The sequence below is a fragment of the Ostrea edulis genome, chromosome 4, assembly GCF_947568905.1.
Source record: "Ostrea edulis chromosome 4, xbOstEdul1.1, whole genome shotgun sequence".
Lineage (NCBI taxonomy): Eukaryota > Metazoa > Mollusca > Bivalvia > Ostreida > Ostreidae > Ostrea > Ostrea edulis.
Window position 1 is genome coordinate 50,678,941 of NC_079167.1, and position 23,339 is coordinate 50,702,279.

Consider the following 23,339-nt stretch of genomic DNA (forward strand, 5'->3'; position numbering starts at 1 on the left):
CCTTAGACAATATTGTAACACTTAAATGTGGGATTTATATTTACGAATCAGATTCGTCTGATTGATTAAACAGATCGAAGCATGCCAAATGTGTATGAAATTTCATATTAAGTATATTTTCCAAAATGATGCTTTAGAAAATTAACCAGTCCCATCGGACTGACTAAAGCAAATGTCAGTCAGTCCGCCAGACTTTTAGCCAGTCACAGACCGACGGACATATGTTAATTTCGAGCCCTGCCCTATGAGAGGGTAATAATGAACGGATTTTTACTGGCCCTGGGTGTTTGCTATAACTTTGTTTTACTGTAAACCTTTTTATGAATATCATAACATTGACTTGATACATACATTGGCATCAGTGGTGTAATGTAATTACCTGACTATGACAAGTTTACATTTACATGAAAGCTTCCTGACATAGTGCAGATTCAAGTTTGTTAAAATCATGGCCCCTGGGGGTAGGATGCGGCCACTACAGGGGATCTCAGTTTTACATACAAATGGGGAAAATCATTAAAAATCTTCTGAAGAAGAATCACTGAGCCAGAAAAGTTTACATTTACATGAAAGCTTCCTGACATAGTGCAGATTCAAGTTTGTTAAAATCATGGCCCCTAGGGGTAGGATGGGGCCACAATAGGGGATAAAAAAATTACATACCAATATATAAAGAAAATCTTTAAAAAATCTTCTTCTCAAGAACCATTGGGCCAAAGAAGTTTACATTTGCATGAAAGCTTCCTGACATAGTTCAGATTCAAGTTTGTAAAAATTCTTGTATCTTTATAGCAAAACTGTTCAGGAGTTTTTGGATAAAGAAGGAGAAGAAACTCTGTCATTACCACCATGCAATGGATTTGTGAGGAAACTCATCTACCAGACTGTAAAGCAAAGGTTCTTGTTACACCATATTGAATGGATTTGTTTTGTAGAAAATTAATATCATTGAAATGTATACAAGTCAAACAGTGGTGATTTGGCATATTTTAATATTTCCCCTCAATTGTTTATAGGTTCTTCTTTGTTAAGGTTTCAGTCTGGGATTCACTTGGCAGCTAAAACAGATGAAAAGAAACAGAGGTTTATTGTTGTCACCAGAATCAAAAGTGAGGATGACATGAAGATAAAGGAGCAGGAAAAACAAGCAGCGGAACTGGTAATGATTATACATAGGAAAGTGATCTAGTTATGTAATGTCTTTAAAAAGTCATTCAAAGAGTAATTAATTAAAAGAATTGTCATTCTCACTGTGTTCATAGAATGTTAATTGCATGATGTGAGTTTCAGTCTTTATTTATCTTTCTCTTGTGTAACAGGCAGAAGTAGAGGGGGCTGTGGGATTTTCTAAAGTCATCAGAATGATTACTCACAGTGTAAGTTTATTTGTAAAGTTAGATGTCACAAATGTGAAGCTGTAGAAGCTCACCACATTTAAAAAAAATTTGTACAAATGTTTTTCAGGAAATTTTTGTTAAGTTTGTTTTTATCTACCTGTCTTAACAGGAAGTATTATGGTATGGTGATTGTGTCTGTCCATCCGTTCATTCCATTTAGTGTTTGGCTCATAACTTGGATACCATGAGACCTAGAATCATCAAACTTTTTCAGCTGATACATCTTGGGTAGAGGGTGGGTCACACTTTAAAGTTAGGTCATTGTTACCTTTGATTAAGATGATACGGCAAAATCCTGTCGAACTCATAACTGGACAATTCATCAATTTTGGTCAGTTATTGTATCTAAAGAAGAAGGTGTGTCGTACTCTAAATCAAGGTCACTGTGACCTATAATTAAAATGATGTGGCTTATATATGGCATAACCCTTTTTGGGCTCATGTCGATATGAGTCCTAGAATCAAAAAACTGTGTGAATTTGTGTATCTGTATAGAAATGTAAATTGTTGCTAAAAATCAGGTCATTAAAACTTTTAAGATGATAATTATTTTGTTATTTTAAAAAAAAAACTGTTTTAAGGGAGGTAATCCCTACATATGTTGGAGAGTCATGCAGTACTTATTTAGTGATTATTACATCAAGAAATACACATTTTTTTCATAAAATGTAGCTAGATAACGATTAGTATGAATACTTATATTGTTTCTAACATTAATGATATAAATTTTTGCAGTATTGTATTACAAAATTTGCACAGAATTAATGAGCACATCACACAACAACAGATAAAGGAATAATCTAAGCTGAAGGTGCTTCAAGCAGTTTAATCTGTCTGTCTAATTAAGATTCCATTAGCCCCTTGGGAGTAAGCCATGGTGTTTCAGAGTTCAGATGGAGATTCAAATGTTATTTTGATAAGAGCTAAATAACATCTGTCCAGTTAAAGTTTAATTAATGAGTATGATCGAAGAAGGCTGTGGAAATAATTATAATTATAGAAATACACTGTAGTTATGGGGAATTTCTTTGTACAACCCAAAATAAGTAATTATGCATACCATGTGAAAGAAATTATCTAAATATATTTAATAAAATGAAAATAAGTTTTGGAATATTTCTATAGTTATTGTGTCGCCTGCGTTACGCAGTGGCGACATATAGGGATCACTATCCGTCGTCTGGTGGCGGCGTCGTCACAAAAAATTTCTGTCACAGTTTTCTCAAGAACCACATGGGGCAACTCCCTGATATTTGGCACAGAGCATCAGTGTGGCCAACTGTATTGTGTAAGACATTTTCGAATCTGTCGCTTATCAACTTCCTGTTTAGTGACAAAAACCATTTCAATAATTTACTTTTTCAACATTATACGTGATATATTACATATAGAATGAACTAGCAGGCGACACGTCTTCCGGGGAAGACTTAATACTGCGTATTGACAAGTCATTGCAATGTGCAATAGACACATCACAAGAAATCTTGGTTTACCTCAGACCTTCAAGCAATGATATTGATGCAATCTTTGCACCAACTAAGGTTGGCACCAACTAAGGTTGACGTGATTTTGTGTAACATGCACTTCTATCAACATACATTGAATAAACATCTGATGGATTTATTGTGCCGTGGCAGTGCACTTTATTGGGTTTTGAAAGTAGTACTTATAAATCTCTCTCACCAAAGTGTTCAAGCAATTCCTAAGTGAATGAGATAGGAGTGTGATTGAATACAGCGTGCCCATTAGATCATAATAGAGAAAAAAGTACATGTATTTATATCGCAAAGAACTCCGTGAAAAGCTTTAGACCCCTTATTATTTCACTATATTGACACTTAATAGTATTAATCATTATAGGTATATACAAGATGCAGAAAAATATCAATGGAGGTCTAATGAACTGTAGTTTTTGCGTATTTGGTGAATTTGATTACCTGGAGATGTGATAAGTGTTCAGTTTAGGATTCTTACTGCAGCAGTAATCATAAGTAGTGATCAACAGATATACATGTACAAGGATTTCTACATTTGAATGTTTGTCTTTTTATGTAGGAGAAGCTGGTGGTTGGACATAATATGTTTATGGATGTCATTCATCTGTTACATAGGTTCTGTTCTCCTCTTCCTGAGGTTTGTTGTTTAATTAGATGTTGATAAGAGCTTGTAAACAATCTCAGTAATATGAGTTAACGTATAAAACTTATGCATACAGCTGTAAATAATATGAGTGAGTCTTGGACTCAAATATTTCGACTATGTGAATAAAAGTTAGTTTATGGTAGTACATTATTTATGAAGAACATGTCTGCTATCCAATCTAGATAAATTATTTACCATTGTATCTTTTTCGTTCATTTTGCTTATCATACATTTATATTTCAGAATTATCTGGAATTCAAAGCACTAACGACATGCATCTTTCCAAAGTAAGTTATTTATGAAAAAATTTACAATTAAGACTAAGGTAGTTTTTATTACCTAATTGTTTTGGATTTTTTTGATTCCTTGTCATACATACAGAAACAGAACTACAATGTCATGTAAATAATCACATCGTCGCAAGCCACGCCTATTGTCTCTGTTTACACTCTGTCAAATGCTGTGGTTGTGTGATTTTAAAAAATCCTCAACTTCATGAATATTTATGTTCATTAGTCAACCAATCGGTGAGCTTCCATGAATTTTTTTGGCAGAAGAAAATCATTCGCAGGTCATTGCGTGCTTGTAGCGGAATAATCCGAGGATTGTCAATTGAGAACAAACTGGACACTTGTAACTAATGGACGCTTCTTTGTTGACTTCACCGGTGTAATAAATTTACGTTATAATATACGTAACCACACTTAAGATAATTGTCAGATAAAATCTAATCTTTAAGATTTCAACACATCCTTTTACCCCGAATTTCGTCATCAAGTTATAGAATACGATCAAGTTTATTAACACGGGAATTTACAAGTGTAAATAGCTACTGCTGTTAATGTGAATTTCATTGAATAAATATTTATAAACTTTACTTGCTTTTGTAAAGGGATCAGTAGCCTTTTTTTTTTGTCCATTATTACTTGGAAACAAATACAGCACGTTTTAGTTGTTGGCGCAGCCATTAAAATATCGGAAATCTGTTATTATGACTGTGATTGGTCAAAAATATTTTTGTGTCATTTCATAAATGTTAATGAAAATTGAGGGTTTCGCCGATCATGCAGCCAAGGTTTGAGGTAGGGTAGGTTCTACCTGATTCAGTAACCGTGGCTAGCGAGGATGGAATAGTTAATGCTGATTGAGTTTAGTTTGTGTGTTACTTTTTGCACTTTTGAACTTATTTATTTTATGAAATGAAAGATACAGCTGAAGAACAGTGTATTATTACTTGTATTACTGAAAATATTTAGAACTCTGACATTAGGACAGGACACTGTTGATGATCTATTGTTGAGTCAGTATCTTAAAATGGCGGGGGAGGGAAGCTTCTGATAGTTTCCAGAATTGGAGTGAATGCCTTGGATGGATTTGTGTGCCCTCTTCAGTGTGATAGCCAATTCATCTTTGGCATTGCTATATAATCCAAGATTAGAGAACTGGTCGTGGTAGCTCAGCGTTAGAGCATTTGCTGAGTAACTGGGAAGTCGCGAGTTTGAAACTTGCTTGTGCCATGGCCATGTCGAACCTAAGACATCAATATAGGTAGTTATTGCTCAACATTTAGAAATGAGAATCAAATGTATTTTGGAAATGACTTTGAAACAGAGGTCCCGTGTCACGTCAGGTAGTGGCAAGATAAATAGCCCTTACTGCCACAGCTCTGAGCACTAAGCTATGGTACTTCACCTTACAGCCGGTGACATCTCAATATGAGTGAAAAATTCTCATTGGTACGTAAAACAAACAACCAAACCAACCAATCAAGATTAGAGTGATATTACATAGGCTTGTAACATTATAAATTCTCTGTCAGAGTTCTTTGTAATACTCAATAATAGGATGATTTAGCTCACCTGAGTCGAAGGCGATTGTCCCAGAACTCATTAACGAAAGTTACATCTTCAGCTGTCAGAAGGGGTTTTATTCATCATAAAGTTATTGGTATTACTAGATGTTTTCCTTTGAGGATGACATCAACAAACTTTGTGTCTGAAACACAGAACGTTGTTTATCTTCTTAGGACTGTTCCAGAAATGATCAAATGGGGGGGTCGGGCGGCAAATGATATTTTTTTGTGTGGGTGGTCGTATTTTTTCATATTTTAATTGGTCCGTGGTGGGATTGTTAATAAAATATTTATTATGGGTAGTGGGTAGTTTCTATTGTTTTATTTTGTGCTACGTGGGTGTTGAGTTTTCAGAATATTTTTATTGTCGCTCTTGTCGTGTTGGTTACAAAACGTCGGAGGGAAAATTGAAAACGTGCTTTCGAAAGCTGCTTTCGAAATCGAAAGTAACATAGAACTATTCGAGTTGTCGCTCTTTGCAGCGCATAACTTTCCATTACGGCACTCTTCAAATTAGAGGCGCGTTTAATAGGGTCCCTTTGGACGTGATGGCGGCGAACTCTGTTCTGTAGATTATTACAGTTTACAGTGCATCGATTTTGGGAATATTTTGAAACCAATAGGTATTCCGTTTTCTAATAAAAATAGGCAAACCTTAGTTGATTTATACGAGGGTACCGATGCGTTATATTTATCAGTCGGTGTGATGGTGATATAGAGGCCTCCGGGCGCGGGCTCCATTAGAAGACGAACGATTCGTGGAAAAACATATCCATACCCATTTCATGATAATAGCATCGTTTGGACTCCCAATCTTTCCAACATTCCCGCCATAGATGCCTTTGATTGTTGATGTGACATCGTTTCTTCAGAACTACTGTGATACAATGTCGCACAGGCATTACCGCGTCATTGACTAGAATGTTTGTCCCGTAAACCTCGCGAGATTTGTACCGTTTTCATTTTTAAAAATATTTTTGTGGTGGGTCTGGTTAGTTTTTTTTTTTATTAGATGGGTCATTGTAAAATGAGTTTATTAATTTGATGGGTCATGGGGTAATTTTTTATTATTTTTTTATGGGTGCTTGGTATATACAAAAGGTGCCTCCCGACCCCCCCATGTATTTATTTCTGGAATAGCCCTTACAACTTGTTGATTTCATTCTTGAAAAGCTCTCTGGGAGAATCAGACTGAATTTGGCAGCATTTCAGTTATTTTCTATGAAGATGTTAATATGTTTACTATTTCTTTGATCCTCAAAGCTTTGTGGAATGACAAAAAAGTATCCTTATTGATATGCAAAAGGATGGGCGTATTATTACTCATGTCACTTGTAAAAGTGGACCTTGGAGTTAAAGCTGATATTTCAGAATCTGGAAAAGAATTGTCAGAAAAATCCAAATTTTCTAAAAAAGATAAAGTTGTTCTAGGAAAGGTGTAGCAAACACACATTGAAATCCAATGCACCTGAGTCTTGGCCAAACATGAGGGCTTCAAGTATACCCTGACCTCACAATGTGTGTCATGATACAGAGCTGTTATGTGATACTTACCATGATACAAGTCTGATTTGATAAGTGTAACAAATATGTCAATTTCGATATCGTTTCGACAAGTCTGTGGTAATATTTGAAACTTTTACAATCTGTATCATTGCTGATGTGGAACCCAAAATGCTCTCTTTTTACTATTTGTGGGTTGATGGTTCAGTTCTGCACTTGTGTTTTTTCCAAAAGCCATTTTGCAAAAACAAAAGGAGTAATTCAGATGAATCCACACCGAAGCAAACTGCAATATCAGTTTCAAATATTGAAAATGGAACCATAAGGGGAGAGATCAAATGATCAATGTCAGATAAAAATCTAAATTCAAATCGGTGAGGGGGGTAAAAACTCCTGTAAGTTTATGTCATCAAACATCAATTTTCATGCACTGATTATTATTATTTTTAACATTCATTAAATTTAATTTTAATGGTTGGGGGGTTTGATGAAAACTGAATTTAAATTTTTTTGTCAGACATTGACCTTTTAATCTCACCTATGTATTTTATGGTTGCACCCTTACCAAACATGACATGGAATTTGGTAGCAAAGGCATGTTCTGAATTGATTCTAGCATCTGAAGTTAGTTTCTATGGATATATGGCAGTGCCAAAGAAGAGGTGGGGCATCCACTAAAAAGGGGTATAGATGCCCTAGGCATATCCTTCCAATCCAATCTTACAGAGGGGAGGCTAATCACAAACTGTGCCTCTTGGGCAATTTGATATGCTGGTCTGTCAATAAATTATCAATGGAGTCTTTTGTACTTCTGTCATTCTAGACTTTTCTTCGGCAGAATTGTTCTTATCATTTTTTTAAAAGTCTACAAAAAATATCTAGCAAAATCTTTTTGTGTGAATCAACAATGCAAATTTAGCTATGGATGTACAAAATTTTTAATTATTCTGGGAATTATGTACAAATGATTTGTGAATCTATTTTGTTTGAACCACACAGACTTCTGGATACAAAGCTGATGGCAAATACAACACCATGCAAGGTTAGTAGACGAGATGTTACTGATATGTTGAATATGTTTCTTTTTTTCTTGCCTATTACAAAGGCTCAAGTGAAATGTTCTTATTAAAATTTGTCCATTGTTTGTGTCCTAAACCAGGGATTTTTCTACCCCTTGAATCCAGGGGCCAGGGCCTTCAAGTTGGGAAAAATAACAATATTTGATTGAAATTGGGAAATTCGTTTACATACAAATAGATAAGAAAAAACAAACAAAAAGTTAACCATTTGATATTTCATTATTAATGTGGCTTAAACAAGCTTTAATTTCCGGTCTTTGGCAGAGAAAAAACTGTCAAAAATGTTTTGCAACAGAGTGGCACCAAAGTTGGATGGCACCTCATGGCATATTCTCACCAAAGCATCCATCATTTGGGAATTTTAAGGCATCATTTTGTAAAAACACCTGCTCTTTAGCATTGGGAATGGGGCCGAATTTCGACCCTCTACAGACCCTAAAAAATCCCTGTAAACTTGGAACTACATTTGTAAGTATACAGTTTGTCAAATTATACAAAAGACCAACCCAGACCATCAACCATGGACCATGTGGATGTTGTCATCATATGGAGTTCACAGATAAGACATTTACTGCACAATAAACATCTGATTATTAATAATTAGGGATGTGCACAATGAACATCTGATTAAATAGGGACCTGCATAATAAAAATGTGGAAGCCCTATAAGAATCACATTGCCCATCATACATTTGTTTGTCCGTCATCACTTTTATAGTTAAATATGACGCATTAACGAATAGATGTCATTAGGACTAGTCCATGTGATATATGAATTCAGTCCTTTATGAGATCTTTCCTGAGTCAGTTTTCTAGTTCTGGTGGGAGTGTCTTCATGTGGTCTTTATTTAGTTTCTTTATTACATGACAAAGAAGCCAGAGTCAGGGTTTGAGTTAAAGATTTAATATTCTATGTACATACATAGATATTTCTTAAACCGAACGACGATGTCCTGGGCTAGAGTTGGCTTACAATAGAGATCTAAAGATTTACTGTGAGAATATAATATAATAATTACAATTTGTGAAAATGATATGCAAGCACCCAGAGACCTGTAGTCAGGGATTTTTTTTACCTCTTGAATCCAGGGGCTAGGGCCTTCAAGTTTGGGGAAAATTGCGATATTTGATTGAAATTGGAAAACTTGTTTGATACAAATAAATAAGAAAAACAAGCAAAAAGTTAACCATTTGATATTCTATTATCAATGTAGCTTAAACAAGCTTTAATTTCTGGTCTTTGGCATGCAGAGAAAAAACAGTCACAATTTTCTTTGCAACAGAGTGGCACCAAGATCAAATGGCCCCTCATGGCATATCCCATTAAAGCATCCATCATTTGGGAATTTTTAGGCATCATTTTGGGGGAAAACATCTGCTTACAGCAGACCCTAAAAATATCCTTGGTAGTATATGTAGTGATTGAATAGCAAGAAAAGCTTATTGTTGATCCACTGTTAGTGTCCAGTAAGATCTCTTTACGAACAAGATGGCTCATGTGAGCATTGCTGCCCATGGATCTTGTTTATTGTGAAGGACATCTGCGTGATTTATGATCTCTATCATGTAAAACCGTGATTTCCTGTTCCACTGTAGGAGTTCCTGCCTAATACAGTGTTAGGGGATCTGTTAAAGCACATTAGTTGCTCACCATTTGAAAAGCCAGAAATCGGTAAGTAAGTTTGGTATACTTACATGTACAGTAAAACACGCTTATAATGAATTCACACTTATAACGAATTCACACTTATTGCGAAGTGATATTAACTCCCCAATGGGAGCAAAATAACAAATTTTATTGGATATAATGAAGTTTGGTTATAATGAACCTATTTTTGCCGGGCCTGAAAGTTCACTTTAACTGTTTTTTACTGTATACATGTATCTGTAATATTGAATTAGCATTTCTTATTCCAAAAACTATTTGCTGCAGAAGTTAATGAAGTTTGTAAGAAAATAGATTCTTAAACATATGTTAACTCTGTAAATTCGTGACCTGTTGATTATGGGTTTAAGAAACAATTACGCATGGTAGTGAACATGTCAAAATTCATTCTAATCCTTTTTATTCTGTAGTAAAATTTTCATTCAATAACATTCCCATACCTGTATGTCAAGATATTAGCAAGTCCATTGTACAATGCAAAAAAATTTTGATTGCAGTGTTTCCAGAAAATTTTCCGCAATACAAGTTAGATGATAGCAATTTACACGAGGCAGCATATGATGCTTTCATTACAGGAATGTGTTTCATAGGAATGTCTAATTTTCTAGGCAAGTATTCCTAGGTCATTTCATTTCAAATGCCCTGTGCTGATTTTGCTCAATTTTGTTCATTTCTGTTTGAAAAGCTATTGATTTTGCAAGTAGCAATTTTCAATTGGAATACAAATTTTGTAGGAAGTAAAAAAGATCCTCCTGTTAGCAATGTTTCTCCCGATGATTCTGTAGTAAAGCCCTTCACAAATAAGTAAGTTATTGTTTTAGTTTCATGCTGTTTTATCTTAGAATCAACTCTAAATGTGATGTTATGTAGAATCAACTCTAAATGTGATGTTATGTAGAATCAACTCTAAATGTGATGTTATTTAGAATCAACTCTAAATGTGATGTTATGTAGAATCAACTCTAAATGTGATATTATGTAGAATCAACTCTAAATGTGATATTATGTATATTGAATTTTTGTAATTCATATTACAGACTGTTCTTAATGAGAGTGCCGGAGATTCCTTATTTAGATCTGGCTGCAGATGATGGTAGGTAGATGCAAATAAAGCTGAAATAATTTCATTTTCAAGTCTGTTGATTTATATATTTATCACACGTTTACTCCTTTATCCGGTGGATATCACCTAATACATAAATTTTAATTGTTTCTCGGTTTTCCTACGCTGTTTGCGATGTCACAAACAAATGTCAATTTTACGTAGTTTGTTTACAAACTGTCAAGAGGCAAAATTCCCAACAATACAGTAACGTTTATGAATAACTGGGGGAGGGCGTTAACATGTGATAGGAAGAATATCCCACAGTTTATGGTTGGATATGATTATTATCAAACTAGTTGTGTGTTTTAGGCGAGGGGATAGAAAACGCACAACTCGTTGAATACAAATCATATCACACCACAAACCATGGGATATCTATTTTAAAGTTCATGAATTTTATTTTATCTGGTAGATTATAGTAATTATGTTATACTTTATTTAGGCCCCTCAGTTGACCAATTCAATACTTGTCTGTTGTCATGCATTATCTGTTTAAATTTACAATTAATCATTTTCAACATCTTCAAAATTCCTGGATCAGTTTTCTCAAAATTTGGTTTGTATCATCTACTGTATATGATAAGAAATGGAGAATATTGTGGTCATTGCCCTCTCCGTTTAAAACCTCAAACAATAATCCAATCTGTAAAAATCTCACAACTCGATACTTTGCATTTATGAAACAGTGGCTTTGTTAGCTCTTCTGAGCCAAAGGCTCAAAGAGCTAATCATATGGCCATATGTCTGGCGTGCGGTGTGCGTCAACTTTTTGGAAAAAGGGCTATATCTCAAGAACCCCTTGGCCAATTTTTGTCAAATTTATCACAGGGTATCCTTGGCACAAGGGCTTTCATTTGTACTGAAAATAGGGTTGTGAAATTAATTAGGAAAATGCAAACAAAAGTAGTGGTTGATAAAAAAATCTTCTTAAAAAATTATCACCAAACTTATGCATAAGGATGAGGATAGGTTGTAGATAAAAAATTGTACAAGGCATCATCCTGGGGCAAAGGGTGTGGTCTCAAGGTCACTTCAAAGTTGACCTTAAATTTTGTTTTGTTAAAACTTTGATATTTTGCTTAGTATAAGGACTAGGATCATCAAATCTTGTCAGTTGATGCATCTTAGGACCTAATATCATGTTGTCTCAAAATTAGGTCATGGTGACCTACTTTTTGAATTTCGCAGGTAATTATTATTAAATAGATTTTGATGCATATCTTGGACGTTTTTGAGCCTATGATCATCAAAAGTTGTCAGTTGATGGATCATGGGACCTTGAAGTGCGTCATGTGAAAAATATGTCACCATGACCTACTTTCTGAATTTTATTGCTAATCATTTATGAATACATTTTAGGTTGTTATTTCAGATACCGAGAGGTTTAGAATCATTAAACCTTGTAAGTTGATGCGTCTAGAGGCCTTGAAACATATGTATAAAAAAAAGTAGGTCACAGTGACCTACTTTTTGAATTTTGCAAACATTCAATTTTCACATTTTCAATTTTAGATGCATATTTCAGACACTATGATCAAACTTTGTCAGTTGATGCATCTTGAGTCTTCATAGTTTGTTGACCAAAAGGTAGGTCACCGTGACCTACTTTTGGAATTTGATGTTTATATCTGAATATTTCAGATACTATTTGACTTTAATTATCAAACTGTCAGTTGATGCATCTTGAGTCTTTGGAGTGTGTCGACCGAAAAGTAGGTCACTGTGGCCTTCTTTTGGAATTTGACGGCTATATTTGAATACTATTTGACTTGTCAGTTGATGCATCTTGAGTCTTCAGTGTGTCGACCAAAAATAGGTCACTGACCTACTTTTGGACAGTTACATTTAAATTTTCAGGTACTATTTGATTTAACATCATCAAACTTTGTTAATTGATGAATCTTGGTTAGTGAGAATTTTTGCCTGTTCTACCATGTATCAGAAGAGCGATTCTAGGCCCATGGGCCTCTTGTGTAACTATATGCTGCACCCTCAATTAATTGATAATCCAAGGTACGCAAAAATATAGCCTCTAAACTTGAGAAATTACTAAAGTGATGTTTGAGGGAGAAAGACACTGTAGTGGGAGACTGTAAGGGAGGTAATAGTGGGAGACTGTAAGGGAGGTAAAGCTTGTTAGTGGAAAACTTCCAGATAAATCGGGAGTTGCATGTATGCATTTAGCCAAAAAAGAAAAAAGAAAGAAACTGAGTGCATACTATTAATGAGCAAGGAAGATTCTGGATTGATTTTAAGTCCATGGCCCTGGGTCCAAGATTCTGCTTCAGAGCAGGGTTATAAATTTCTCAAAAATTTTTACTTTTGAACATGAAGCAAAATATATCTTGTTGGAATCAAGAGCTCCAAAAAAAACAAATAGAAAAACAAGCCATTCCCTTGAAACATGACATACATGTGTTATTGAATATCATCCCTTAAAATCATACAAGAAATTTCTGAATTTTATTTCAGTCACCTTGATCTTTATATCTTACCTTGAAAACTATCATGAACCTAGATGTTTATGTAAGATTTGCAAGTGTCATTAAAATCAAATACAAAATACAGAACACAAATTTCAAAGAAATAATAACCCTCACCCCTTTTTTTTACTTATAGAAAATAATAACCAATGTAATTATGCAAGATATCATTCCTGAAAGTCTGACATTTTGGCTTAAATTATAAAATTAGACCTCAAATCTTGTACTATACACAATTTTGGAATTTCCCATCAAAGATTGCTATTTCACATGTAATCCTAGGACCCAATAGGAGTTAAGATTTTATACAAGATGCCATTCTTTGAGACTGCCAAAAACTTTCCCTCCAGTGTCACTGACGTTTATCATGTAATTGATAACAAATAACTTCTAAAACCAATCTGAATGAATGTCTTATACAAAGTACCATTCCTGCAAGTTTGAAAAAAAATCAGACAGAGGTGGGGTGTTACTCTTCTGCACAAGTCCAAACATATGATCAGAGGGACAGGTTACTGTTCTCTTACAAGATGATGGACAAAGCTAACCAAGGTGTTGATTTTTAGCTTGATATAAAAAAAAAAAAAAAAAAAAAAATTCCATGCAGACTGCGACGTCCTCCTTCAACTTTACTTTGAAGTTATTTGAGCCAGGTTAACAATTCCATATTTTGAGAGCCTTTGTCTTTGTTTTGTAGTATTGCCAAACAGAGAGCACATTTTCCATGTTACGTTTCCAAAAGAATGGAAAGCACCAGATCTGTACCAGCTTTTTTCTCCCTTTGGTAAGTGAATATTATCTGTATGTACCTTTAATGCAAGGGGACATGCATGTGTATTACTTTATACAAAACATGTATCCCGCCATTTTTAGTTTCAGTATTTTTTTCAGTTAAAAGTGGAGATAGGCATGGAGGAAGGTAAGCAAGTATGTAAATGGTTTAAAAACTTTTGCTCAGATCATTTTTAGCTCACCTGAGCTGATAACTCAAGTGAGCTTTTCTAATCACGTTTTGTGTGTTGTCTGTAAACTTTTCACATTTTTATCTTCTCCAGAACCGCAGGACCATTTTCGAACAAAATTTGTGCAAATCATCCTTTGGTGAAGGGAATTTAAATTTATTCAAATACAGGGCCATGCCCCCTTCAAAGGGGAGATAATCATGAAAATGCAACATTAAAAAATTTCAAGTTTCTTTTAATTGTGACCCCTTGAAGTAGGCTGGAGCCCAATAGGAGATCAAAGTTTTACATTGGAAGATAAAGAGAATAGAAAAATTTCTTTAAAAGTCTTCATCTCAACAACAGCAGGTCCAAAATTAGTTTTCAAGTTTGTTTATTGAGGGGGGAACAATAGGGGATAAAAGTTTTATATGGGAATATACAAACTTTCAAGGGTAGTAGGACCACATTTTGAAATTGTAACAAAATGCAAATATTCCCGAGTTTGTGTGGATTCAAGTTTATTTAAAGGAGGTATGCTACACCAGAGAAATTTGATTTGGATGAAAAGTGGACGATATGTACAACAATATTTTGAAATTGAAAACTTTCAAATTTACTTTATTTAGTCAGAAAATGCAGTTTTAGTTGAAAGCAATCTGAGAAAAATTAAAAACCCCTGCTGGATTCGAACACGCCATCTACAGTTCACCAGTCGACGTGCTAACCTACTGAGCTACTCAGCTGGGCGAGAATTATCGAAATTAATAGACAAATATTGCTGAAACTCGTATTTTCATCCATGTTTTAAAAGAAGTCAGCCGTTATGACGATGCAGAGTACCTCCTTAATTTTTAGCTCACCTGAGCTGAAAGCTTAAGTAAGCTTTTCTGATCGCCTGTTGTCCGTCGCCTGTCTGTAAACTTTTTACATTTTCGACTTCTTCTCCAGAACCACTGGGCCAATTTCAACCAAACTTGGCCAAAAGCATCCTTAGGTGAAGGACTTTCAAGTTTGTTCAAATGAAGGCCCATGTCCCTTTCAAAGGGGAGATAATCACAAAAATGCAAAAATAGGGTGGGGTCATTTAAAAATCTTTTTCTCAAGAACCACTGGGCCAGAAAAGCTGAGATTTACATGAAAGCTTCCTGACATAGTGCAGATGTTTTGTCGTTTGTCCAACCAAAACTTTAGCCTTGCTCATGACTTTTGAATGGTGAGTGATAAGGCTCTCCTATTTCACATGTCCATTCCTTGTGCCAAGACCTTTTCTTTGGTATGAAAGTTTTCAACCCTTGACCTTGGAATTTGACCTACTTTAAAGAGAATCTATTCAATATCACCTGAATTATTTAAAAATAGGTAGGGCTTTCATAATTTGCATATAGATTTCTTATAGTAAGGCCTTATCATTTCATACATGATCTTTGACCTTGTGATTTTGAGCTTAGAGTTTGACCCCAATTTCAAAACTTCAACATTACTCATAATTTTTTGATAGTGAGTGACAGGTAACATATGCATTCTGTGTGACAAAACCTTCTTTCGTATCAAAGTTCTAGCCAGGTGACTTTGATGGGATTTGTCTAACTTTTAAGAAAATGCAACATATTTAAAATATCTCCTTAAACTATTTAATATGGAGCTTTCATATTATGTTTATACAGGTGACTCTCAATGTCTCGAACTTTGATCTCTCGAAGTGAAATCATGGTCCCGATTTTTTTCTCTATATAACAAAGCAAATTTACTATCGATCTCCCGAACGTTCAATCTCTCGAAGTTCTTGGTCTCTTGAAGTGAAGTTGGGTCCCGTAAAACACATTTCATTGTTTTTCACTCTCGACCTCTGGAAGTGGTGGTAGCATATACCCACCGTTACCCAAGCATGTAATAATTTCCTTACCTGGATTTTGTTGAATGCTGGAGGGGTAATTAGGTGTTTACATATGTGAAACATCACTGGTGCTTCTTTGTGGAGGTGACACACTTGAGTATATAATTGGCTAATTGGTCAATTTACACCTTGCAATGGGGTTTTGTGTCATGATGATTAAGATTATATATAATCAGAATATGAATAAAATCTATAATTTGTTTTGACATGACAAAGAGAGAGTCAGTTTTATACATATTTTAGAGATCTACAGACTGTAAAATTTCTTGAGTTTGTTCTTGTGTAAATTGTTGTACTCATTCGTTAGAATTTTTGCCAATGCAAATTAAATCATAAAATTTAAAGAAAAAACCTCAAATACTACCGATTCAATTTTTACAAAATTTAGTTTATATTATCTATGGGGTAAGGGCAACAAACATTGTTAATTTTGTGGTCCGTGGCCCCTTGGGTTGAGCCAAAACCTTTTTTTTTTTAAATTTTTTTTAGCTCTTCTCTACTTAGGGGCATCTAGGAAACAAACTATAAGCATAGTCGTGACAAGCAAGAAGTTTTCTACCAAAAGTTTTACTGTGTCATTTTCTGTTTTAAAAAAGTAACAATCATATTCATTTATTGCATATAACCTTCAAATTATATCCCCTGAATTTTTGCTTCTTGGACAAGTTGTCTCCTAGTGTAACTTGTGACAAACATGCAGTCATTTTCAAAGTTGAAAAATATTATTCATATGTCTGTTAGAAATGAAAAATATGATTTGGGGTATGTGAGAGAAAAATTTCATCAAAATTAGCTTTACTATCTCTTTAACAAATTCTGAACCCTTTGAAGTTATAGTGTATGTATGTAAGTAGTGTTCCAATTACTGTGTCTGAGAGATTGATCTCTGTGTATCTGTGGATACAGTGTTGTACAGTTACTTTCTTGTTCAGACAAAATCTGATATTTTGTAATCTCTATTGCAGGAAATGTCAACATTCAGTGGTTAGATGATACATCAGCCTTTGTGTCACTTTATAAAAAGGAACAATCTTCTTCAGGTAAACAAATACATCGTTTAACCAAAATTCTAACTTGTGTATTACCATATAAGTGCAAATTTTAGCGAAACATAAAAATGGGTATATATATTTGGCGAGAGCTAATTTTAGTGACTTTATAATTCTAAGAATAAATTGTTAGCAATATTCAATTTTAACAATCTCAACACCCATGCTGATGATGCCAAAATTAAATCCTTGCTAAAAATTCTGCTTGTATGGTATTAAGTTTCATCATACAGAGTTTTTAAACCTCAAAAAGGTGTCCATCATCCCTCACCAAGTCAATATCAACATATAATAACAGGCAAGAGAGATGTTACAATGTTAAGTTCAGACAAAAAGGTGTCCATCATCCCTCACCAGACAAAAAGGTGTCCATCATCCCTCACCAAGTCAATATCAACATATAATAACGGACAAGAGAGATGTTACAAAGTTAAGTTCAGACAAAATTTAATGCATTAGTTCACGATACATCTTTGAGCTATGCATAGCATACTGAAATCTGGAGCCATTCTACAAGGGCTACCAGGACCTAATCCTAGTCTGTGCAAACTTCAAATCTTCCTCAGGCATTGGTGGACAATCTCCCCAAACAATAGAAACAAAGTCACAGAACTGACACAATTTCAACATCTCAAACATTTGAGATCTTGATTTATAACTAGAACAGATCTTAATCACGCTTTAATTCTAAATATGCTCATATTCCAAGCAAAGGTTAATGTAGATCAAATAGCATCTCTATTTCATATTGCCCTATGACCTTGATGAAATGTCCATGATTAAAGATTCTCTAAGAACATCAGACCTTAGAGAAGAACAGAATAAGTTTAAAAGTAAGGACAGCAAAGTTGTAGTTTAATTAAAGTCATTCCTAAATTGAAGTTGGCAGCCAGGATATGATTTCAACATCTTGTTTGAATTATAAAATGTTTTGGTTTGTTAACGGGAGATGAAGAACACAAACATTGCAGGGAAATGCACAACCCACATTAGAAGGATATTTCATTATTCATATTTTTCTGTATTTTTTTCTTTTTCTTTTAGATATTTGAAAATATTTTCAAGTACGTAAAATATAGATTTGTGTATTATTGACCTGTAAGTTATTTAAACGTAACAGCTAAAGTACTGTATCTAACTAGATTTAAACAAAATGTGTCTTTATAGTTGCAAATAAAAAGCAATGGATTTCAATAGAAATTCAGCAGAATACATACAGTGAGTGTAATAATTGACCATTGATTTTGATAAAATATCCTTGATTCAAGGTCAAGATCATGTAGCCAAAATCAAGGTCACAGGACAGCAAGATGTTGAAATTTGTATCTTTGCAATGTTTCCTTAGAGTCACATTAACTTTTGTAATTAATTTATTGTTACCTTCAAGGACTTTGATCATAATCACCAAAAATTCTCATAAAATTTTGTGCCTTTTCCAACCACTTGTCTGATAGTTTTCCAATATCCAAGTTGCAAGTATTGTAAGAGAATGTTATCAATAGGTTTTAGAAATATAAATCATTAAATTTCAATGCCCCCCTTTGAAAAAGAGGCCGAGAGAGCATATTATTTCCACCTGTTAGTTGCTCGGTCTATAGACAAAGTCTTGTCTGCTCAATATGTGATGAACCCTTTGCTTCATACATGTACTTACCAAACTTGGTACACTAGTTTCCCCTAAAATGTAGATGTCCTCTACTGATCTTGAGGTCAATAGGTCTAAGGACAAAGGTTAAATTAGACATTTTAAGACATTGTCCGCTCAATATCCTGAGAAACCTTTCCTTGACAGACATCAAATTTGATACATTGGTTTATATCAACAATGGATTTTCCTGTGGGGTTATAATAGGTCTTCAGTACCCCTTGCTTGTTATAAGAGGTAACTAAATGGGGTAGTCCTTCGGATGAGATCACAAAAACCAAGGCCCTGTGTCACAGCAGGTGTGGCACGATATAGATCCCTCCCTGCTCAAAGGCCATAAGTGCCGAGCATAGACCTTCACTAGCGATGGTGATGTCTCTATGAGTGAAAGATTCTCGAGAGGGACGTTAAACAATATACAATTAATCCAATGGATTTTGAGGTCAAGGGTCAAATGGGAAATATTATGCTTGACAGACATCAAACATTGGTACACAACATCATTCAGACACACGTATACTATTTTTCCTTCCTACAAACTCTGATGTCTTTTGACAACTTTAATATGTGTACTTCTTGCAGAAATCCTTCCCAAATGCATTATGAATTCTCTTCCATTTTGTATTTGTCAGTTATCCCAGCCCTTTGCAAGAGGGACAGCAAGTACAAAATTATAACATACGAGTTGTTTAAGTATGGTCTGCCAGACAAGGAATCGAAAAAGCGACCACATTCCACCGACTCCACGGAGGAAGAGTCCAAGAAGAAAAAAGTTCTGAATGTTGAGTAAGTCTTTTAATCCTATGAATAAGTAGTTAGTAAAGATTAATAAGGATTTTTGGCTATGTTGTACTGGAATATATTTTCAGTGCTCCTGTGTTTGTGTCTCGATCAAGATCAGCTACTCCACCAACACCTGAAGAAAACGGCAATAAAATTGAAGAGGAAAGTTTGGCACCAGACAGTACAAGTGGTAAAATATAGCTGTTGATATTGAGGGTGGATGGGTTTTAATTTGAAATGTATAGACTAAGCATACCAACATGACATTTTAACAAGAGGCCTATGGGCCACAGCACTCATCTGAGTCACCTTGGCCCATACAGTATATAAAGATTTTCTATATATATTTGTATGTAAAACTTTGATCCCCGATTTTGGCACCACCCTTCTCCCATGGGGCATGATTTTAACAAACATGAATCTGCACTATGTTAGGAAGCTTTGATCCCAATGCTATTTTTGCTTTTTTTGTGATTTTCTCCCCTTTGAAGGGGGCATGGTCCTTTATTTGAACAAATTTGAAAGCCCATCACCCAAGGATGTTTTTTTTGCCAAGTTTGATTGAAATTGGTCCAGTGGTTCTGGAGAAAAAGTCGAAAATGTAAAAAGTTTACAGATGGACATCATGCAATCAGAAAAGCTCACTTGAGCTTTCAGCTCAGGTGAACTAAAAAGGATATTTATTACATTTGTTAACAGTATTGAAGTACAATGAATTTGTGAACTATGATACAGATTGATTAGGGATGTACACAAACTGAATGTAATTATCAGAAAAAGGTATTTGAACACTTGCATACATGTATGATCATTGTAGTTGCATGAGCTTTTTTCAACAAAAGATCTCTTAAAAGCAATTTGTCAATAATTCTTATTTTTAGCCCATCTGAGCCAAAGGCTCACATAAGGTTTTCTGATCAAAATATCTGTCAGTTGTATGTTGATTGTAAACTTTTCACATTTCAATTCTTCTAAAGAACCATTGGACCAGTTTTCAACCGAATTTGCTGCAAAGCCTCCTTTTAAGAAGGGGATTGGAGTTTGTTCACAAGAAGGGTCATGTCCCTTTTAAGGGGAGATACTATATATGTGTACTTATTTTAGCATATTTAAAATCTGGAGTAGTATTATGACTGAATGCTCCTTCTATGTTTGATAGTGGATAAACAGATATATATTTCAGTGCAACCGTAAAGCTTTTGCTTCACCTCCAAAGCCGCTAAACTTCGATTCCTGCTAAACTAAGTACACATACAGAAATGGTATAAATGTGTCTGGGTGTTAAAGAAATGTTCTCAAGAACCAAGAAAGCCAAACCAAAACTTGTGAGAAAACAGTGCATATATAGAATGCTGGACAACTCGCCCTCTCTTAGGACAACTCGCCCCTTCTCTTGAGACAACTCACCCCCAATATTATATATAAATATATTATCACATTTTATTTTCATTTTGTGTGTGTAATTGTACAAAAATTTACACTTTTAACCCTATAGTTACACTGTACGTCTTTTTATTTCATACTTTAACACGAATGGTAAATCCTAATAGAAATTATAGACAGATTTAATTATTGCATTTCAGAAAAACTGATATTTTTCATAATTCATTTGGCAAGAAAAATTATATTTACTGATCTTCAGGTAATTGATTAAATGTCTTCAATACTGAGAACAATTTTGGGGGGGTTGGGATGTGTGTGTGTTTTATCGATAGAGTATATGTGAAGCATGATTATTCTGATACATGTAATTATCTTTTAATGCATTTCTCAAATAATTCCCTTTGAAAAATCATAAAATTCCCATGTTAGAAATTTTATAACGGCTTTGATTTACTGATTATTTTTACGCAGCGATTTCAAAGTGAAAAGTACTCTGATGATGAGTACCTTAATTAACGTTTGAAGTACATTGATAACAGCTTGGGGGAAATCAAACAATTAGACGCAGATTATAGATAATTATACTACGTCAGCTGTAGACCAAGCTAATACTCTCCCTACCAAACGCTTACTTAATTTTTGCTAATACACCTCTTGGATTTAGACCAAAAATAATAGTTGTAAACATGTATGATATGAAGGGGAGAGTTATCTTAAGAGAGGGGGTGAGTTTTTTTAGGGGCAAGATGTCCTGATACCCATATATACATGTATAACGATGATTTGTTGATACCATATGACCCCAAGTCTAGGACAGGGGCACAATAAGGGTTCAAACCTTAACATTGGTAATACATGTATATAAGAAAAATTTAAAAATCTCTTCGAGAACCACAAGGGTAAAAGTTGTGAAAAAATTTGCAAACATTATCATGTAGTGTAGTCTCAGATTGACCCCAAGGTCCAGAATGAGACGGGGGTGGGGGGGGGGGGGCACAGTTTATATAGGAACAGTCTTCAAAAATCTTTTTCTTGTCAAGTACCAGGGGTTATTGACTGTCAGATGATCATAAAGCATCTTCATGTAGTGTAGTTTCAGATTTGTTTATGCCATCCATGTGGCCAGGATGGAGTCACAATGGGTTAAAAGTTGAAATCTTTTTAATACAATTGTTGAATTAATACACAAGCAAGCTTATAAAAGCCAAGACTTACATTTGCTCACACCAGACCTTTTGATGCTCTGATGAGCAATGTGGTCCATGGACTTCTGTGTTCTTTTTTTGTTGTCAATCCCTGTAAATGAATAAGCTATATGGATTGTTAAAGTTCTTGCTAAATATCACATGTACATGTAGATCTCTTTTGGTTTTGTTTGCAGGAAAAGGTAGTGATCAGAAAATGTTTGAAGAGCCTGTCTGGTGACAAAGCTGATAAAGGATGTGGACAAAGACATGTTTTCTGTCACTCTAATAGGAAATTAAAGTGCTCACTATAAATGTGTGGCTCACAACAGTATGATCAATGACCAATACCACCAGTCACACATTTGAATAGAAAGGAAGAAAATACTTAGACTTGTCTTCCAAACCTGTGGAAGACATTGAGGGATGAACCTAACAGAAGCATTACTTATCAGTAATCATGATTTGATTATATTGTGCAATGGTAATTTACATCTATGTATTAAAGAAGCAGAATATTCACTTGCAGAGTTTGGTAAATCATCATAGGTACACTTTTGAGCCCACATCAATTGGATGGATAAGGTGCTCTGTATGTGACATTAGAAAACTTCTTGGAGTCATACTCTTTCCGTACATTGTTCTGACCTTCAAACAAGCATCATTGGAATCCTGAATCATCAACATATCCACACAAGTGACTCACAATAATGATTTTTGTTGTAGCTTTTTAAAGGTCAGATATGTGATTTCATGCCCCTGGAATATGGAGGCTTATTGTTTTTTCTTCTGTTTCTTTCTATTCACAAATTTTTAAGTAGGTCAAACTTCAGAACTTTTAAAGATGAAAAACTTTCATACACGGTGAACTGAGAGATCAAAGTCATAGTTTTGTTACTGATAGAGGTCAAGGTTATATATCAAAGACTTACCCAGGCTCGAGGCATAGTGTGTCATTAAGCAATGAATTGTATCGGGGATACAGGAAAGATGAAGCTAAAAGATCTTTTGTATGAAAAAACGGGTGTTAATCATTTTTGACTAAAGCCTGGTCGTTGGAAACCCATTATTGATCTCTTGCTTTTTTTACTATTCCTAAACTCACAGTCAGTCCTTCACTGCGTGTACCCTGAGATCCACGTAGAAAATTATAAGTGAGGAGAAACAGGATGCTTTGAGGGAAAGTCAGCTTGTGCATTCATTTTAATTTACATTGGGATTCACCAGCTG

The 23,339-nt window shown here is 34.7% G+C and overlaps 1 protein-coding gene across 4 annotated transcripts in view; it reads left to right on the forward strand.

Moving 5' to 3' along the window:
* Positions 1-22,631, forward strand: part of LOC125670233 (poly(A)-specific ribonuclease PARN-like) — a 35,605-nt gene extending 12,974 nt beyond the window's left edge. The window contains exons 8-22 of one of the 4 annotated variants that reach the window (XM_048905305.2): positions 793-897; positions 1,033-1,159; positions 1,320-1,376; positions 3,453-3,530; positions 3,783-3,826; positions 7,894-7,936; positions 9,570-9,645; positions 10,137-10,251; positions 10,378-10,443; positions 10,677-10,732; positions 13,925-14,011; positions 17,031-17,105; positions 19,392-19,545; positions 19,629-19,732; positions 22,307-22,631. In XM_048905305.2, the coding sequence (XP_048761262.1) occupies positions 793-897; positions 1,033-1,159; positions 1,320-1,376; positions 3,453-3,530; positions 3,783-3,826; positions 7,894-7,936; positions 9,570-9,645; positions 10,137-10,251; positions 10,378-10,443; positions 10,677-10,732; positions 13,925-14,011; positions 17,031-17,105; positions 19,392-19,545; positions 19,629-19,732; positions 22,307-22,350 (1,231 nt within the window). In that variant the 3' untranslated portion in view covers positions 22,351-22,631. Of the gene's footprint in view, positions 1-792; positions 898-1,032; positions 1,160-1,319; positions 1,377-3,452; positions 3,531-3,782; positions 3,827-7,893; positions 7,937-9,569; positions 9,646-10,136; positions 10,252-10,377; positions 10,444-10,676; positions 10,733-13,924; positions 14,012-14,118; positions 14,147-17,030; positions 17,106-17,367; positions 19,356-19,391; positions 19,546-19,628; positions 19,733-22,306 lie in introns of those variants that run through there. The other 3 variants (XM_048905308.2, XM_048905307.2, XM_048905309.2) reach the window with 3 other exon arrangements.
* The last annotated feature ends 708 nt before the right edge of the window (positions 22,632-23,339 follow it).